We start from the raw sequence: 18,935 nt of genomic DNA on the forward strand, positions 1-18,935 counted from the left end.
TTAGAGAAAAGATAGGTCAGGTGTATGTCATATTTATTGGAAATATATCCATATTACATAGTCAGAATAGAACTTGAAGTTTACAACTTCAAGAAACATTCTGCTGTTTGTGTTTTTAATCCATCCTAATGTCAAGGAAGTTTTTCCTCCTGATCTAACCTAAGCCTCTAGCTTGATTCTCTTGGAAGAAAAAGTTACAGCTGGTTATCATCTCTTTGTAAGGAACCTCTGTGCACACAGGCCCCATTTCTCTCTGGATCATGAAGGCCTGAATTTGACACGAAGGTCATGGTGATTTTGTCAGGACCTGGTAAGTGGGAAGATTCTCTTACTGTGCCCTATTTTATCCCAGTGAATAAAAGTCAATTAAAAGACAGAGGCAGTGCTTACCAGCACTTATTTGTCTGGTTCAGGCTCCTGCCTCTGCACTTGCTGGGGCCTAATTTGATATTTTATGGTAATGTTTTGGAGTATAAAGTTAAGTAACCTTATAATGATAATGAGAATAGGAAACATTTATTTTTATTTTATTTAAAGGTTTATTTCTTATTTGAGAGAGAGAGTGGGGAGAGGGATTTTCTAAGCTGACTCCCCTCAAGCCTGGAGCTCCATGACCGCTGGATCTTACAACCCTTAGATCATGCTCTGAGTGGAAACCAAGAGTTCACTGCTCAACAGGATGAGCCGCCCAGATGCCCCCATTTATTTTTAGTTTAAGAGTTCAGCTTTTTATTAACAGATTACAGAAGAAGTTTAGTCAAAAAGTCCAAAGCCCGTGTCATCCTCAGACTCCTCTGATTCTTCTTTCTTGGCTTCCACTTTCTTCTCAGCTGGGGCAGCAGTGGTGGGTGGAGCAGGACCTCCTGCTGGGGCAGGTCCACCAGTCCCTACATTGCAGATGAGCCTCCTGATGTTCACATTGGCCAGGGCCTTTGCAAACAACCCTGGCCAGAAAGGTTCAACATTTATACTGGCTGCTTTAATGAGGGCATTGATCTTAGTCTCTGTGCCCGGTACTTCATCATCCTGCAGGATGAGGGCTGAGTAGATGTGGGTGAGCTCCAAGATAGAGGCCATGTTGCAGGTGTGTGCTGAGCAGGCACTGACAGGCGAGGTGCTGGTGGTGCAGATAAAGAGGAGAGCCTTACTCCCAATGGGCCTTAGCTTCCTGGGCAGGACCCAGCACCTTAAAGGCAGCTGAGGAAAGGAAGGAAACATTTCTTTATAAATGTAAATAAAGAATAAAATTCATTATAAAATTCTGAAATATTTCTCATCCTTAGTGACAAAATTGACTATTTGCATTAGATTGAAAATTACTCTTACAAAATCTTCTGAGCCAGTGTTATAGGAACCAAACATGAGACTGATTTTGGATCAGGTCTGGACCAATATATTTTGGTTTCTGTTAGAGACATTTAAAATGTATCTTCAAAGCATTTAAAAGTATATTTTAGGCTACTTGATTTATGATGAACCTTGGTATAGCTTCATTTTTAGGGGGTATATAATTTCCATCAAAATTGGAAACGTTTTGGTTATTATTTCTTCAAATAGTTTTTCTTGTCCCTTCTTCCCTGTCTTCTCCTAGGACTTCAATTACTCATGTATCAAGCTGCTTGAAGTTGTCCCACATCTCACTGTCCATTTTTTTTTCTTTTCAGTCTGCAATGTCAAACTACTCTTAATCCTATCCAGTGTATTTTTCATCTTTAGAAATTTGATTTTGGTCATTTTTGTATCTTCCATGCTCTTTTCATGACTTAATGAATTTGGTTGTTAGACATTGTGAAATTTATGTTGTTTAAGTGTTTGATTCTTTTGTATTCCTATAAATATTATTGAGCATTGTTCTGGGCATTCAGATAACTTGGAAATAGGTTGATCCTTTTGCAATTTGCCTTTAAGTTTTGTTAAGTGGCACCAGAGCAACTTTAAGTCTAGAGCTAATTTGCCCCTACTCCTGAGACAATGTCCTTCTGGATTCTCTACCTGTTGCCTATGTATTATAAGGTGTTTGTTCTGTTTTGTTTTTAGCTCTGGCTGTGAGAATATTCCTAGCCCTGTGTGAGCTCTGACAATTGTTCCACCTGCTCTTTTCCAGTGGTTCTTTTTTCAGCCTTGAATAGTTTCCTCTTATGTATGTGCTCATCAACACTCAGTATGAGACCTGAAGGGTACCCTCTGCAGATCTACAGATCTCTTCCTCGGTACCCTGGTACTCTCTCCTCCTGGGTACTCTGTCCTGTGAATTCTAGCCACCTTGGCCTCCCCAAATTCTCAACTCTGTCTCTCAACTCAGGGAGACAGCTTCTTTTATTTCCCCTTCTCTCAGGGATCATTGTCCTGCACTGCCTGTTGTCCAGTGTCTGAAAACTACTATTTCATATATTTGTCTATTTTTTTAGTTACTCCACCATAGCCAGAAGTGTCATCCTAAAAGTCCGTATATTTTAGGACTCTTAAGTGAGAAGAATAGTTTCTGGCTTTCTAATAGTATATCCTTAAAGTGTTTAATACATAGTATTTAAAGCTATTTATATAAACAGTTGAAGTCTTTCTTCGGGGAAATTAAAACAACAAAACTTGATTGCATATCATGCTTTCATATTTTGCAGATGTTAATATTTAATCATATGCAGAACCATTTAGCTTAAGTGCATTAATGTAACTCATTTAAAAGAGGCCAGTAATTGTCCTATTAACTCCCAGTCTGGATGTTATCTGCTCTGCCCTGCTGGTAAGGCCAGAGGGGGACTCTTCTATTGGCACCCACAGAGATTGCTCTGATCTGTTGAAAATCCTGTTAAAATCTAATTACTTAGGAGAATCAGCCAGGGAATATCTAATGAGCTCTAGGAAACCCACTGGAAGAAATTCTGTATTACTAACGAATGAAATGTCTTCTGTCTTTCAATTACACTGGTACCACATGAATGTAATTGCTGCCTTATAAAATGTGACTCTTGTTTTTAATTGTGTGTCATGAATTTTTTTGATCATGTGAAAATAACTTAATTTCTTGTGGAGGAGAAATGATGGTGTAAAGCTTAGGAAGGTATACCTTATTTCCTCATGAATATTTGATAAATTGTTAACAAGTGCTTAAAAAAAGTATGTACATTATTTAATGAAACCACTACACAGGTGTGAAAACATGATGATTAAAAGACATTGACTTTTAAGTCTAGAGTGAAAAACATGTTCATCAGGAAACTCTGAAAAGGACTATTCTCTGCAGTCATCGATACAATGTATGGTGATTAACATAACATAAAAAATATTGCCAAAAGAAATGGATTTATTAAAAATGAAAATTCATCTGTCTCACTTATTTTGTAAATATATTCTTGAGACTCCTAGTGTAGTTTATGTTCCTCCTTTCTTTAGCAATCAGTAATGTCTTTTTTTCATATCTAGCCTAACTTTGTATTTCAACTTTGTTGACTTCCATTTCTCTATATTTAGGACGTTGTTTTCTTAGAATTGGATGGTTGGTTAAGACTATGGGGTTTGTAGTGAGGTAGACGTGAGGTATTCAAATCCTGGTTCTTATGTTCACAACAAATATCTTAACTCTCTGAGTCTCAGTTTCCATTTCTATAAAATGGGGACACTAATTAATATGTATAGTACTGCATAAGGTTGTTGTGAGGATTTTGTGAAGTAAAGCATATAAAGTGCTTAGCACAGTATTGTGCATGTTGTAACTGTTCAAGAGATGGTGGTTATTATTTTTGAAGACTAATTAAAATTTGGAATATGAAAGAATTGTGATATCTAAGATTCATTAAAAACTAATGTAGGGTGAATTTCTATTATCCTAATGTATTTCTATCACCATGTTCATATTAAATTTGTTGAAAAAATTAAAAGGGGTCTATTTTTAGTATCATGTCAGTGAACTTCATTCCAAAGTTTATCAAGTTTTTAGCTACTATATCATTTTATAACATGGATTGATTTCAGCAGATGACACCAGAAACAAAATGTGGTTTGGTGATACATTACTTAGAAAAATATCTGTCTTAGTGATAAATTTTTATTGGAATATTATATAAGATTTTAATGATTGAGGAGAAAAAAAGACTATTATATATTATTTCAACAATTAACAATGTAACTATTATTTAAAATTATTATCTGGTCTATAGAACCCTGGCAGTTGAAATACTTAAATTGACAGTGCTTTTATTTTCAGTCATTTGATAACATGTTAAAATTAGATTTCCTTTTTTGCCTAAAATATAGATTAAAACATTTTTTAATCATACTATTTGCAAGTTGATATACAAGTAGCCGTATAAAATGATTTTTATGTATTATAACTGGATGAGGAGGTAGAATTGTTATAATAATATTTTCACTTAGAAATAGGGTCCTTTGTACTTAAAATTCCTTTTTTGTATAACTCATTAATTCTTACAGCAATTTTATGAAGTAGCCACATAGTACTATATTGTAGGCAATAAAAGGAAACAGTTTTTGTATACACATAGCTCTGATTATATTTCTAATATAAAAGATATACATACAAATTAGGATGTTTCAATGAAAGACTATTTAAATATTTAAAATAATTTGCTAATGCTTGTTAATTTAATACTTTACATGGATTTAATTCTTAAAAATATCTGATTAAGAGGTAATGGTGTTATTTGGTAGGGGAAGATGTTAGAGTTGATGAATTTCTGGTGACTTGCACTATTTGTTAAAAAGTTTATGTATAATAAATAAACATGGTGAACTTATTTTACCTGGCAGGAATCATTATGCTGTAATCAAGGACCCAACATCAGCTAATTAGTTCATTCAACAAATATTTATTGAGGGCTTATTATTTGCCAGAATTTGGGAATGTAATGTTGAACAAGACAGGCAGGGAAGAAGAATTAGCAGATTTATTATTAAACCTAATATTTTGCCACATTGTCAGTTCATGAAACTTCACTCAGTTAAAGTCCTTGACAGAAAGTGCTTTGGTTGTTGATATTGGCATAGGAAACTACTGGCTAAGCCTGGCTTTGCTGGGGAATTCATATATTAACTTGATTAAGTTAGCAAGTTTTCATTAACCAGTTTCTGTTTATAACAGAAAACAAATATTTCACTTTGACAATAGAAGTAAAAGCCAGAAAGAGGTAGTTTTATATCTTTCCCTGTGCCTTTCTTAAGTCAAATTGTCTGCTTGGGGAACGCCCGGGGTGGCTCAGTCGGTTAAGCATCTGCCTTCGGCTCAGGTCATGATCCCTGGGTCCTGAGATCGAGTCCCGCATTGGGCTCCTTGTTCAGTGAGGCGCCTGCTTCTCCCTCTGCCTGCCGCTCCCCCTGCTTGTGCTTGCTCACTCTCTCTCTCTCTCTCTGAGACAAATAAGTAAATAAAATCTTTAAAAAAAAACACCCAAAAACAAAACAAAAAAACCTGTTTGCTTGGCAAGCTTCACATGTCCAAATCGCTATAAAGCATGCTCCCCCTCCCACCCTAAGCCCCACCCTGCCCCACACACATACACACGCTTCCACAACTTTGCCTGCCATGTGGTAGGTGCTCAATGAGTGCCATCGAGTTAGTATAATTAATAATTCATATTCTATTAGGTTATATTCCTAGTTCTGTTAATTGATTCCCTTGCGATATCTGGCAAAAGCCAAGTTACAGGACCCAGTAATTTTCCTGCATAAAAAAGAACACTTTGTTTTCCAAAAACCTGATTAAAATATAATGAGGACTGTGAGATATTAGCTTGAACCATATGAAATTGTGATATTTGATCATTTTTTGACCTACAAAAATAAAAATTTCATTTGATTAAGCCTAAACCTTTCTAAGGTGTTTTAACTTGACCAAAAATGTAATATAATCATCAAAGTAATCACAACTCCAAATATGTTAATTACATCACTACTTACAGTTTTCTTTCTGCCTTTCTATCTATTTCACCTTGATTGCTGATTTTGGCCTTGCTTTCTTCACTGAATGATATTTTATTACCAAAAAATTAATTGCATAATATACCTGTCACTCCAAATACTAAATTATATATTTTTAATGTTAATGATCCTAGAGTCCAATAGGCTTGGTCTAGCAAGCAGTATTATTTGACTTTTTTAAGGACTTCTAGGTATCAGGGGATAGTGGGTAGTGTTTAATTTACAAATTTAGTTATAGTTAAAAAAATCTGTTTCTTTCAATATTAGAAAGTACATATAAGATTAATTTTTATTGTTTCTGACAAATTGGAAGATTTCATTAGTTTATAATTTGAAAATTATTACTGTGTTTACTCTGAAACTTTACTTGAAACTAAAATTTCAAGCCCTGGCCCACTAATTTCTGATTTATTCTGATAATACTGTGAATAAACTTACAAGCTTCACAAAATATGGTTATGACAAAATGATATTTTCTCCAGAAATTATTATTCTATCTCTGAAGAAACAGGAATATTCCAAAAGTTAGTTTTTTTCTGGAAAGGCCACAGATGATCATTCTTTCTTTCTTAATATAAAGCAACCCCACTGAATGAGTTAAAGCTCCCCTAAGGTAAAGCCTGAGCTGCTCTGTTTTACATCTTTTAAGGAAAGGCAACATAATTTAATTTGCCTAACATAGGGCATCTGGAAGATGGTGGGAGAAGAGAGATGTAACCTGGCTCTTTATGCAAATACCAGGAAGTCCTTAGAGCTACTTATCACTTAATCCGGGAGCCCTGAGCAAGTAACTCAAATGAGTGGTCCCCAAATTTGGGGCCTGCGACAAGGCTTTTATTGGTTGTCAGCAAAAGGAGAAAAGAAAGGACAATACAAATTTTCCATAGAGCTAAATTTATAGAATCGAAAGGACTGTTTATGTTCTTTTACATATATATATATATATATATAGTATGTAATTTTTATATATATAAAAAAAGTTAGAACTAAGAGATTATTTAGGGGCTCTTGAATGAAGTTGGGTTATTCTCTGATAATAAGTATACTCTTCTCTGAAGAATGATCCACCCTACTAGACAAGCATGCCCTCTTTGACAGAGCATGCAGCTTGAGAAGAGATGCATGTGGAAAGGTAAGAGAGAAAGGAGACCCTAGCCTAACCAGCCAGAACTAATGAAGCCAGCCTGGCAATCAATGGAATGACAGATGTAGCTTTAAATGGAACTTTTCTTTTTAAAGAAAACTCTTCAACAACAATTTTAGGTTCATAGCAAAATTAAGAGGAAGGTACAAAGATTTCCCACATATCCCTGCTCCCCAACTTGCATGGCCTCTCCCATTATTAACATCCCCCACCAGAGTGATACATTTGTTACAATTGATTAACCTATACTGATACATCATTATCACCCAAAGTCCATAGTTTACATTAAATTTCACTCTTGGTCTTTACATTCTGTGGTTTGGACAAATGTATAATGATATATATCCACCATTAGTATCATACAGAGTAGTTTCATTGCCCTGAAAATCCTCTGTGCTCCATCTATTCATCCTTTCTCTCCTCCCCTCCCTGCAACCACTAATCTTTTTACTATCTCTGTAATTTTACCTCTTCCAGAATGTGCATATAGTTGGGATCATACAGTATGTAGTCTTTTCAGATTGGCTTCTTAGTAATTTGCATTTAAGTTTCCCCCATGTAATATAGTCTATCTTTTATGAAATTAGAGTAAATGATTTTTTCAGTGTTCCTCTTTGCCAAAAACAAAACAAATAGTAATCCTGTGTAACTCCTCCTAATATTTTTTGAAATGTCTTTGAAACCTAAAAATTTTGGAAACATCTATTTTATATACCTGTTTTCTCACCTTTTAAGTGATTCTTATTTTATTGGACTAGTGTGATGATTAAATGAGATACAGAGGTAAATATGCTTGGGATAGTACCTGACACTCTGTGGATGCGTCCAACTTCAGTCCAATTGAAATGCTGGTGTAAGCCCCAAGGTTTCGTCCAGTTCTCCTTTCAGGAGTTCATATTGGGACATTACTTAGCACTTAGTAGATGCCAAATAAATATTTTTTGAGCTTATGGGATACTAAAGTAGTAGTGTTATAGGTGGGTGGGTATGAGGATCAAGAGTTCTGGAATGAGTTCTAGACAGGAAATCATTAGTATAGCGTCGATGGTAACTGAAGTCAGGGAAGTATGAAGACAAGAGGATCTGGGACACGATGTAATGATTTTAAAGCCCATGATGTTGTGTTTCCTCCCCATCATATATGCAGAAGAGGCACAAAGGTCAGGACATCCTACAATGTCAATGTCCTCATAACAGTTGTTTGTACCATGTCCTTAATTGTTTGGACTTTTTATTCTAGATGAAAGTGTGAAAGTCTTTGGATTCTCCTTATTGAATCTTTCATTCCAGAGCTAAAACCTCTTCTTCTGTGAGACCTTAGTCACTCTGGGTACTGTTGGCACTGGAGATAATCCTTCAGAGTGGGAAAAAAAAGTTAGAACTAAGAGATTATTTAGGGGCTCTTGAATGAAGTTGGGTTATTCTCTGATAATAAGTATACTCTTCTCTGAAAAATGATCCACCCTACTAGGGAAGCATGCGCTCTTTGACAGAGCATGCAGCTTGAGAAGAGATGCATGTGGAAAGGTAAGAGAGAAAGGGGACCCTAGCCTAACCAGCCAGAACTAATGAAGCCAGCCTGGCAATCAATGGAATGACAGATGTAGCCAGATCGCTCTCACACCCAACAGAGATGTATGGTTTTCTTACTCCTGTGTAAAAGGGAAGCCAGAAAGACCTTTGTGCAGCCTGGCCTTTGTTACCAGCTGTCTGGCTGTTGGTAGGACTTGTCTCTGTTTATAGTACCCTCCCCATTTCATCCCAAGGGACACATTTACTCTATAAACCCCATTCTCATGTGCTGGGTCAATCTGTTCATTTGCATAGTTTTAAAGTTTTCTTGGCATAATTTTAATTCCTGGACTTTTTGTTATTGGGAGTGGGCCTCAGCTAAGCTGTGGAGTTCGCAAAATTCATTGTCCACAACTCTGGGATTTTGCCTGTGGCCCTCTCTTTCGGGCTACGTGATGCCCTCACCCTTTCAAGAGACCATACTTCATATTTACACAGTCCTCTTCATAATGGAGATCAGGTAGACAATGTGATAAATCAATAAACAATATTTATGGTAATCGCAACTTCCTTAGACCCCCTAAAAGCTAATCTGTATTCATACCCACCCTTTTCTTCTAGTTTGAATGTAAGGGATATCCTTAAATCTAAGGATTATTCCTTTATTTGTGTCCTAGATTTCATTTCCTCCTCCTACCTTAGGTTCCTTGCTTTATCAGTGATGCCCACTCTCTCCTGTACTTTCATTCTCTTCCTCTCTTTTATAGAATATCTGAGTTCTAACTTTGGTTTTGCTGTCTGCTGCTTACTATGTAAACTTGGAAAAATACTTTCACCTCTCTGGACCATAATGTTCTCATCTGTAGAATGAAAGAGTTAGATAAGATGATCTCTAACTCCTTTTTGTTTCTTACTTTCTGATCTAAAGGCAAAAATTTATGAGGCCTGGTTTATCTTTGCATTCTCACATACTGACCTGTCTTGGTGATAAATTATGACTGGAATATTATATATTAATTATTGAAGAGAAAAAGTCTATTGCATATTATTTCAACAATTAACAATGTAAGTATTTTTTAAAGTTTTTATTTTAATTCCAGTTGGTTAATATATAGAGTAATATTACGTTCAGGTGTACAATATCGTGATTCAGCACTTCCATAGAGCCCCTGGTGCTCATCACAATAAGTGTACTACTAAATCCCCATCATCTAACAATGTAACTTTTTTTTAAGTAAACTCTACCCCCAGTGGGGCACTTGAACTCATGACCCTGAGATCAAGGGTCCCATGCTCAACCAACTGAGTCAGCCAGGCACCCTTACAATGTAACTATTATTTAAAATCATTATCTGAGTTAGAGGAAAATTTTTCTGGCCTATAGAAGCCAAGAAATACTTGAAGCACTCTCAGGTACTTAGAATTTAATATTGTTCTAGTTCTTCTTAGAAAGCAAAATGATTTTGTAAGTAACTCAGTTTATAATAAGGTATTATTGATTTTTTTTTACATATTTCCTCCTGTGTTAGTCAGAAGTGTTTTCATTGCAAGAAACTGAAACCCAATTCAAACCAGTTTAAGCAAAAGGCTTTCCCAGAGGAGTAGCTAGCTTCAAGCCTAGATGGCTCTATGGATTCAAACAAGGTCACTAGGGCTCTGTATTTCTCTGTTAATCGGGGTAGGCTAAATGCTGTTATAAACAACACCCAAATTTCAGTAGCTCAACACAACAGAAGTGTATTTCTGTACACATAATAGTTTTAATGAGCATGTCCCACAGGTAGCCTTCCATGTGATAATTTAGGACTTAAAGCCCATTTCATCTTCTAGTCTGCTACTTCTAGGGCATCTGAGACCAATGCTGGACTCTACATCTAGCCAACAGATAAGGGTGGAATTTGGGGAGACCATAGAGGATCACTGCCACTGGCCATAGTTCAGTCACATAGCTATAATCATCTGCAAGGGAGACAGAGAAATATAATCTGTGATCAGAGATAAGAGGAACAGGTTTTAGTAAACACACAGTGGTCTCTATTGCATTTTCTTTCCATTTCTTGGCTTAATTGTCTCTCCTGTGTCATTCTTCACCAAGTTCTCTCCATGTGGGAGCAAAAATGGTAGCAGGCAACCACAGACTAAAATCCTCCTACTTTATCAAACCTCACTGAAAGTAACCATCTTCCTTAGTAGCTCTAGCAGAAAAGCCCATTCATGGGCCAAATGAGGCCAGTGGAGTGGGTCACACTATTTGGCCAGGCCTGGACCTTAGTCCAGGCCTGGACCCCGCCAACATCATTCTACCCAAAATACATGAATGGGTTATCTCAGAAAAGAAGAATTCTGAAACCAAAAATATAGGAGGAAGGGTTGCTATACAGGCAAAAACCAAGAAATGTATACTATCTCCCTCTTAAGGAACAATGATTATTTTAATTTTGTTAAAAAACAGTTCTTTTTGCTCATGTCTTGATAATTTGTAAAATGCTTCTTCTGTCATTTACACTGATATGTGAATTTATTGATTTTGTCAAACAAATGAGTACAGATGGGGACAATATATTTGAGTATATGTGTGCCAACATCATTCTGAAAAATGTCCCCAGAGGTACTGTCACCAATACAAGTCTGTTTAGAATAGTATCTATGTAAAGAGAAGAGGGCAATGCTTATCCCACAGGAATTAATCTTTAGTAGTAGAATTTTAGGTCCCTGATTGGGGAAGATGCTTTGGGCTGTGCTGTTGCTCTGAAGCCTTCAAATCAGGCCACATAAGTGACTCTGTGTAGATGAAATGGCAGTGAGTGAGATTTCAGTGCCTGTGCACCAGTGGCACTGCTGGCCTCATTGCTCATATGGAGAAGGTTGACTTTCACAGGCTTATCAGAGTTATGAACAAGGATTGGGTTCTTAATGCCCACATAGATGTAAGAGGTTTTGACTAACAGGCCTACACAAGGGGGGAAAGCTGGAATTGATGCCCCTGTTCAGACCCTAGAACTTAGAAGTTCATATATTCATGGGCTAGAAAAACACTCTCTGACCCATCTGCCATCTATCTAGGAAATTAAAATCTTAAGCTTATGTTATCTGTATGTGTGGTACCCAGATTTATTCTACCTGCATGATGTAGGATTCATAATCCAAGAAATAGTCCAGAGCCACTGATACCACTGGGAGAAATATGTTTGCAAAAACAAGCTTGAAAATATGCATCTTCCTTGCTCTCACAATCCAGAGCAACTATGACTACTATAGAATGAATAAACTCCTCTGAGAATGGAATAGAAAAACATTACAAACCACAAAAAGAAAGAAAACCTTTCTGAGGGAGAGTCAGCAGATGCAATCAACAGAATTAACACCCTAAGAACTAGAAATAATAGAACAGTTTGAAAGAGGTTGTAAAAGAAATATGTTTATAATGATTTAAAAAATAAAAGGAAGAATAAGGGTGCCTGGGTGGCTTAGTAGGATAAGCATTTGATTTTGGCTCAGGTCCTGATCTCCAGGTCCGGGGATCAAGCCCCTAGTCAAGTTAGACTCCATGCTCAGCAGGGAGTCTCCTTGTCCTTCTCTCTTTCTCTTTGCCCATTCCCCACTCTCTCTCTCTCTCAAATAAATAAATTAATTAAATCTTTAAAAAATGAATAAAAGGGAGAATAGAAGCCAAATTGAAGTAAGATCATTGTGCAAAAAATGATTAACAAAATAGGTACAAGATCTATATAAGGGAAATTATAAAACTCTGATGAAAGTAGAATACATGAATTCAGCAAAATTGTAGGAGACAAAATCAGAACACAAAAATCAGTTGCATTTCTATACACTAACAAATAATCAAAAGGGAAATTAAGAAAAATAATTCCATTTACAATATGATCAAAAAGAATAATGTACTTAGGAACAAACCTAACCAAAGAGGTGAAAGACTTGTACACTGAAAACTACAAAACATTGCTGAAAAAAATTAAAGACCAATGAATGGAAAAACATCCCATGTTCATGGATTGGGAGACTTACTATTGCTAAGATGTCCATACCACCCAAAGCTATCTACAGATTCAATGCAATTCAAATCAAAATCCGAACAGCATTTTTTTTGCAGACATAGAAAAATTCATCCTAAAATACATTTGGGATCTTGAGGGACCCCGAATAGCCAAAACAATTTTGAAAAAGAATGAAGTTGGAGGACTCACATTTCCCTGATTTCAAAACATATTATAAAGCCAAAACAAAAGTAATCAAAACAGTGCCATACTAGAATAAAGACAGAAAAATAGACCAATGGAATAGAATTGAGAGCCCAGAAAGAAATCCTCATATATATGGTCAGATGATCTTCAACAAGAGTGCTAAGACCACTCAATGGGGAAAAGGCAGTCTTTTCAACAAATGGTGTCTGAAAAATTGGATATCCACATGCAAAAGAATGCAGTTGGGCTTTTGTCTTATACCATATCCAATTATTAATTCAAAATGGATTAAAGACCTAAACATAAAACCCCAAATGACAAAACTCCTAGAAAAAAACATAGGGAAAAAGCTTTGTAACATTGTACTTGGCAGTGATTTCTTGACTATAACACCAAGTACACAGGCAACAAAAACAAATATAAACAAATGGGACTACATAAAACTTAAAACCTTTTGTGCATCATTCAACAGAGTGAGGAAGGCAACCTATGGAATGGGAGAAAATATTTGCAAATGACTGAATAATATTTCATTATATATGGTGTGTGTGTGTGTGTGTGTGTGTGTGTGTGTGTGTATAACTTCTTTATCCAGTCATTCAACAGTGGGACATTTAGGTTGTTACTGTGTCTTAACTATTGTAAATAATGCTGCTATGAACATGAGAGTGAGAGTGCAGATATCTTTTTGAGTTAAAAGAGATCAGACTTGTGGTTATCAAAGATGGGAGTAGGGGGTGCGGAGTGGGGGTGAGAGAAGGATTGGAGGAAGGTGGCCAAAAGCTACAAACTTCCAGTTATAAGGTAAATAAGCACTAGGATGCAGTGTACAACATGATGACTATAGTTAACACTGCTGTCTGATAAAAAAGAAAGTTGTTAATAGAGTAGATCCTAACATTTCTCATCACAAAGAGAAAATTTTTCTTTTCTTTTTATTGTGTACATATAAGATGATGGATGTTAACCTATTGTGGTAATTATTTAAAAATATATGTAAATCAAATGATTATGCTGCACACCTTAAACTTATACAGTGATGTATGTAAATTGTTTCTCAGTAAAACTGGAAAAAAAGTATTGTACACAAAAAAAAAACTGCAATGAGATATCACTTCACACTCATTAGGATGTCTACTGTAAATACACACACACACACACACACACACACACACACACACCATACCAGAAAATAGTGTTGACAAGGATATGGAGAAGAAATTGGAACCCTTGTGCCTTTTTGGTGGGATTCTAAAATGGTGCAGCCATTATGGAAAACAGTATGGAAGTTCCTAAAAACAGTTAAAAACAGAACTACCATATGATCCAGCAATTTCTAGACACATAAGAAAGCAGGGCCTCAGAGAAATTTGCATGCCCATGTTCACAGCAACACTACTCATAATAGACAAGAGATGGGATGCAACCTAAATGTCTATCAGTGAATGAATGGAGAAATAAATGGAATACTATTCAGCTTTAAAAAGGAAGGAAATCCTGTCACATGCTATAACATGGATGAACCTTAAGCCCATTATGTTAAGTGTAATATTGGTCAAAAAAGACCAATATTGTATGATTCTACTTGTATGAGGTATCTAAAGTTGTCAAATTCATAGAAACAGAAAGTAGAATTGTGTTACCAGGGGCTGGGAGAAGGAGGAAAGAGAGAGTTATTGTTTAATAAAATGGAGTTTCAGATTTACAAATGAAAAAGTTCTGGAGGTTTGTTTCATAACATGAATATATTTAATATTACTGAACTTTACACTTAAAAATGGTTAGGATGATAAAAACAAAACAGGAAAAAAAGAATTAAGAAAAAGAAAAATAATTCAGGTAAACATGTATAAATAAGAATATTTAGGGTATATGGGTTTTATTATTCTGTGCACTTTTCCATATGTTTGAAATATTTCACAATAAAAATGTGATTTATTGTTCTTAAAAAAAATCTCTGATAAAAAAATCAAAGAATAAATGGAGCAGTATTCCATGTTCATGGATAGGAAGACTTGATCAACATGTCAAGGTGTCAGTTCTTCCTAACTGAATTTATACAATCGATGCAATCCCAATAAAAATCTCAGCAAGTTATTTTGTGGATATTGACAAACTGATCTTATAGTTTGTATGGACCGACAAAAGACCCAGAATAGCCAACACAATATTGAAGGAGAACAAAGTCAAATAACTAATACTACCCAACTTCAAGACTTACTATAAAACTACAGTAATCTAGACAAGGTGATACTTGTGAAAAAAATAAGGAAATAGACCAATGAAACAGAATAGAGAGCCCATAAATAGACCCACATAAATATGTCAGTTGGTCTTTGACAAAAGAGCAAAGGCAATACAGTGGAGCAAAGATAGCCTTTTCAACAAATGATACTGGAAAAACTGGACATCTACATACAAAAAAAAAAAAAAGAATCTAGATGCAGAACTTACACCCTTCACAAAAATTAACTGAAAATGGATCACAGACCTAAATGGAATGCAAAACTATAAAACTCCTAGAAGATAATATAGGATAAAGTATAGATGACTTTGGGTATGGTGATGACTCATTAGATACAACACTAAAGGCATGATCCACGAAAGAAACAACTGATGAGCTGGACTTCATTAAAATTTAAAAACTTCTGGTCTGCAAAAGAGACTGTCAAGAGAATGAGAAGACAAGCCAGAGTAAGGAGGAAATATTTGCAAACAACAGATTTGATAAAGGACTGTTACTAAAATATACAAAAAAATTCTTCAATTTTAACAATAAGAAAATGAGGGGCGCCTGGGTGGCTCAGTCTTTAAGCATCTGCCTTTGGCTCAGGTCATGATCCCAGGGTCCTGGGATCCAGCCCCCACATCAGGCTCCCTGCTCCGCGGGAAGCCTTCCTCCCCTCCCCCCCCCCTTGTGTTCCCTCTCTCACTGTCTCTCTCTCTGTCAAATAAATAAACAAAATCTTTTTTTAAAAAAAAGAAAATGAACAACCCAATTAAAAAATGAGCAGAAGACACCTCACTAGAGAGATACAGATGGCAAATAAGCATATGAAAGGATGCGCCACATATGTCATCAGAAAAATGCAAATTATTATTATTTTTAAAGATTTTATTTATTTATTTGACAGAGAGAGACACAGCGAGAGAGGGAACACAAGCAGGGGGAGTGGGAGAGGGAGAAGCAGGCTTCCCGCTGAGCAGGGAGCCCGATGTGGGGCTTGATCCCAGGACCCTGGGATCATGACCTGAGCCAAAGGCAGAAGAAGCTTAATGACTGAGCCACCCAGGTGCCCAGAGAAATGCAAATTAAAACAATGAGATACTACTACACACCTATTTGAATGGCTAAAATCCAAAACACTGACAATAACAAATGCTGATGAAGATATGGAGCCGCAAAATTTTTGATTCCTCATGGGCATGCAAAATGGTAGAGCCACTTTGGAAGACAGTTTCTTACAAATTTAAACATATTCTTACCATATGATCCAGCAATATTACTCGTTGGTATTTATCCAGAGGAGTTGAAAACTTATGTTTACACAAAATCCTGCACATGGATGTTTTTTGCTTTATTCATAACTGCCAAACCTGGAAGCAACATGTCTTTCAGTAGGTGAATAGTTAAATAAACTGTGGTACATCCAGACAATGCAATGTTAGTCAATGCTAAAAAAGAAATGAGATATCAAGCCCAGGAAAAATGTGGAGGAAACTTGAATGTATATTAAGTGAAAGAGGGGCGCCTGGGTGGCTCAGTCATTAAGCGGCTGCCTTCGGCTCAGGTCATGATCCCAGGGTCCTGGGATGGAGCCCCGCATTGGGCTCCCTGCTCCGCGGGAAGCCTGCTTCTCCCTCTCCCACTCCCCCTGCTTGTGTTCCCTCTCTCTCTGTGTCTCTCTCTGCCAAAAAAATAAAATCTTAAAAAAAAAAGTGAAAGAAACCAATCTGAAAAATTATACTTACTGTATGATTCCAACTATATGACATTCTGATAAAGGCAAAACTATGGGAACAGTAAAAGAACCAGTGGCTGCTGGAAGATAGGGGGTTGGCAGGGATAAACAGGCAGAACAAAGAGGACTCTTACGACAATGAAACTATTCTGTATGATACTGTAATGGTGGATATAATGCCTTTATAGATTTGTCCAAACACATAGAATGTACAACAGCAAGAGTGAACCCTCATGTAAACTATGAACTCTGGTGATCATATGTCAGTGTAGGTTCATCAAATGTAACAACATATCACTCTGAGGGGAGATGTTGATAGTTTTGGAGAGGCTGTGAGTGTGGGAGGGCAGCAGGTATATGGAAACTCTGTCTACTTTCGTCTCAATTTTGATGTGAACCTAAAAGTGCTCTAAAAAATAAAGTCTATTTTTTTTAAAGCCAGTATTCTGAAAAAGAATATGTTGAACTTAGAGAAAAGAAAAGCTGCATGGATGGTGTAGTAGCCATTACCACATTGACCAATGTTGTTTTCTGAGCATATGGAAAGCTACATTTCTCAGCTCCCCTTGTAATTGGGCAGTGCCATGGAACTAGTTTTGGCCAATCAGCTCTGAGAGGAGTTCACTTTTAGGTTCAAACTATTTCATTGCAGATATAAGAAATGCAGGTGCTTGTTTCCTATGTGTTGACCAAGGAAGCCACGTTTTTGAGATTGTGAAGTTTCCACCATGGTAGCGATGGATATTGCCTATCTTGTACCCTCATTCTATATTCTTGCTTTCTAGTTGATTTGCAGCTTGGAATGGCTGTGACTCATTTTAACCAATGGGTTGTAAGGGAATGCCTATTTTTCTTCTTAGATAAAATGAAAGGGCTTGATGAGAAAGCCTTTATCCCTTTCTTTTCTGCTTGGAACAGTGGTGTGAGGATGTTATATTTGGAACTGTGACATCTCTATAATGTGACTAAGCATGAGGACCAAGGAAAGTGAAGAGCAGAAAAATAGAGCCTGTGTGTGTGTTTGTTTGTTTGTTTTTTTAATTCCAGTATAGTTAACAGAGTGCTATATTAGTTTCAGATGTACAATATAGTGATTCAACAATTCTATACATTACTCAGCGCTCATTGTGATAAGTGTACTCTTAATCCCCTTCACCTGTTTCACCCCCCCACACACACCTCCCCTGTGGTAACCATCAGTTTGTTCTCTATAGTTAAGAATGTGGGTTTTTTTCGTTTGTCTCTTTTGTTTGTTCCTTTGTTTTGTTTTTGAATTCCACGTATGAGTGAAGTCATGTGATATTTGTCTTTCTCTGACTGACTTATTTCACTTAACCTTATACTCTCTGGATCCATTCATGTCGTTGCAAATGGCAAGATTTCATTCTTTCTTACGGTTGAGTGATAGTCCATTGTACGTATTTACCACTTCTTCTTTACCCATTCATCTATCAGTGGACACTTGCGCTGCTTCCATAGTTTGCCTATTGTAAGGAATGCTACAATAAACATAGGGGTGCATATATCTTTTCAAATTAGTGTCTTTGTATTCTTTGGGTAAATGTTCAGTAGTGCAATTATTAGATCATATGGGAAGTTCTATTTTTAATTTTTTGAGGATGTCCATACTGTTTTCCACAGTGGCTGCACCAGTTTGCATTCCCCACCCCACCCCCGCCCCCGCCCAGCGCCTAAGGGTTCCTTTTTCTCCACATCCTCGCCAACACTTGTTTCTTATGCTTTTGATTTTAACCATTCTGACAGGTGTGAGGTGATATCTCATTGTGGTTTTGATTTGCAGTTCCCTGGTGATGAGTGACGTTGAGCATCTTTTCATGTGTCTGTTGGCCATCTATATGTCTGCTTTGAAGAAAGGTCTGTTCATGTCTTCTGCCCATTTTTAAATTGGATTATTTGTTTTTTTGGTGTTGAGTTGTATAAGTTCTTTATATATTTTGGACACTAACCCTTTATTGGATATGTCATTTGCAAATATCTTCTCCCATTCGCTAGGTTGTCTTTTAGTTTTATTGATTGTTTCCTTTGCTGTGCAGAAGCTTTTAATTTTGACATAGTCCCAATTAGTTTATTTTTTTATTTAAATTCAGTTAGCCAACATATAGTAGTACCTCATTAGTTTCAGATGTAGTGTTCAATAATTTATCAGTTGTGTATAGTCCCAATAGT

General features: G+C 36.4%; 1 protein-coding gene across 2 annotated transcripts; it reads right to left on the minus strand.

The window, feature by feature from the left end:
- Positions 1-753: 753 nt before the first annotated feature.
- LOC114212022 (large ribosomal subunit protein P1-like) lies at positions 754-1,077 on the minus strand. 2 transcript variants are annotated; one of them, XM_028106735.1, is made up of 2 exons: positions 991-1,077; positions 754-930 (listed from the first exon to the last, which is right to left on the minus strand). In XM_028106735.1, the coding sequence occupies exons 1-2, from the start codon at positions 1,075-1,077 to the stop codon at positions 754-756; spliced, it is 264 nt and encodes an 87-aa protein (XP_027962536.1). The 2 variants fall into 2 exon arrangements, with proteins under 2 accessions (XP_027962536.1, XP_027962535.1); XM_028106734.1 differs by having other exon boundaries at positions 754-1,077.
- Positions 1,078-18,935: the final 17,858 nt, after the last annotated feature.

The sequence above is a fragment of the Eumetopias jubatus genome, unplaced genomic scaffold (assembly GCF_037043125.1).
Source record: "Eumetopias jubatus isolate StellerSeaLion01/CBP00866 unplaced genomic scaffold, mEumJub1_p1.0 scaffold_4, whole genome shotgun sequence".
Taxonomy (NCBI): Eukaryota; Metazoa; Chordata; class Mammalia; order Carnivora; family Otariidae; genus Eumetopias; species Eumetopias jubatus.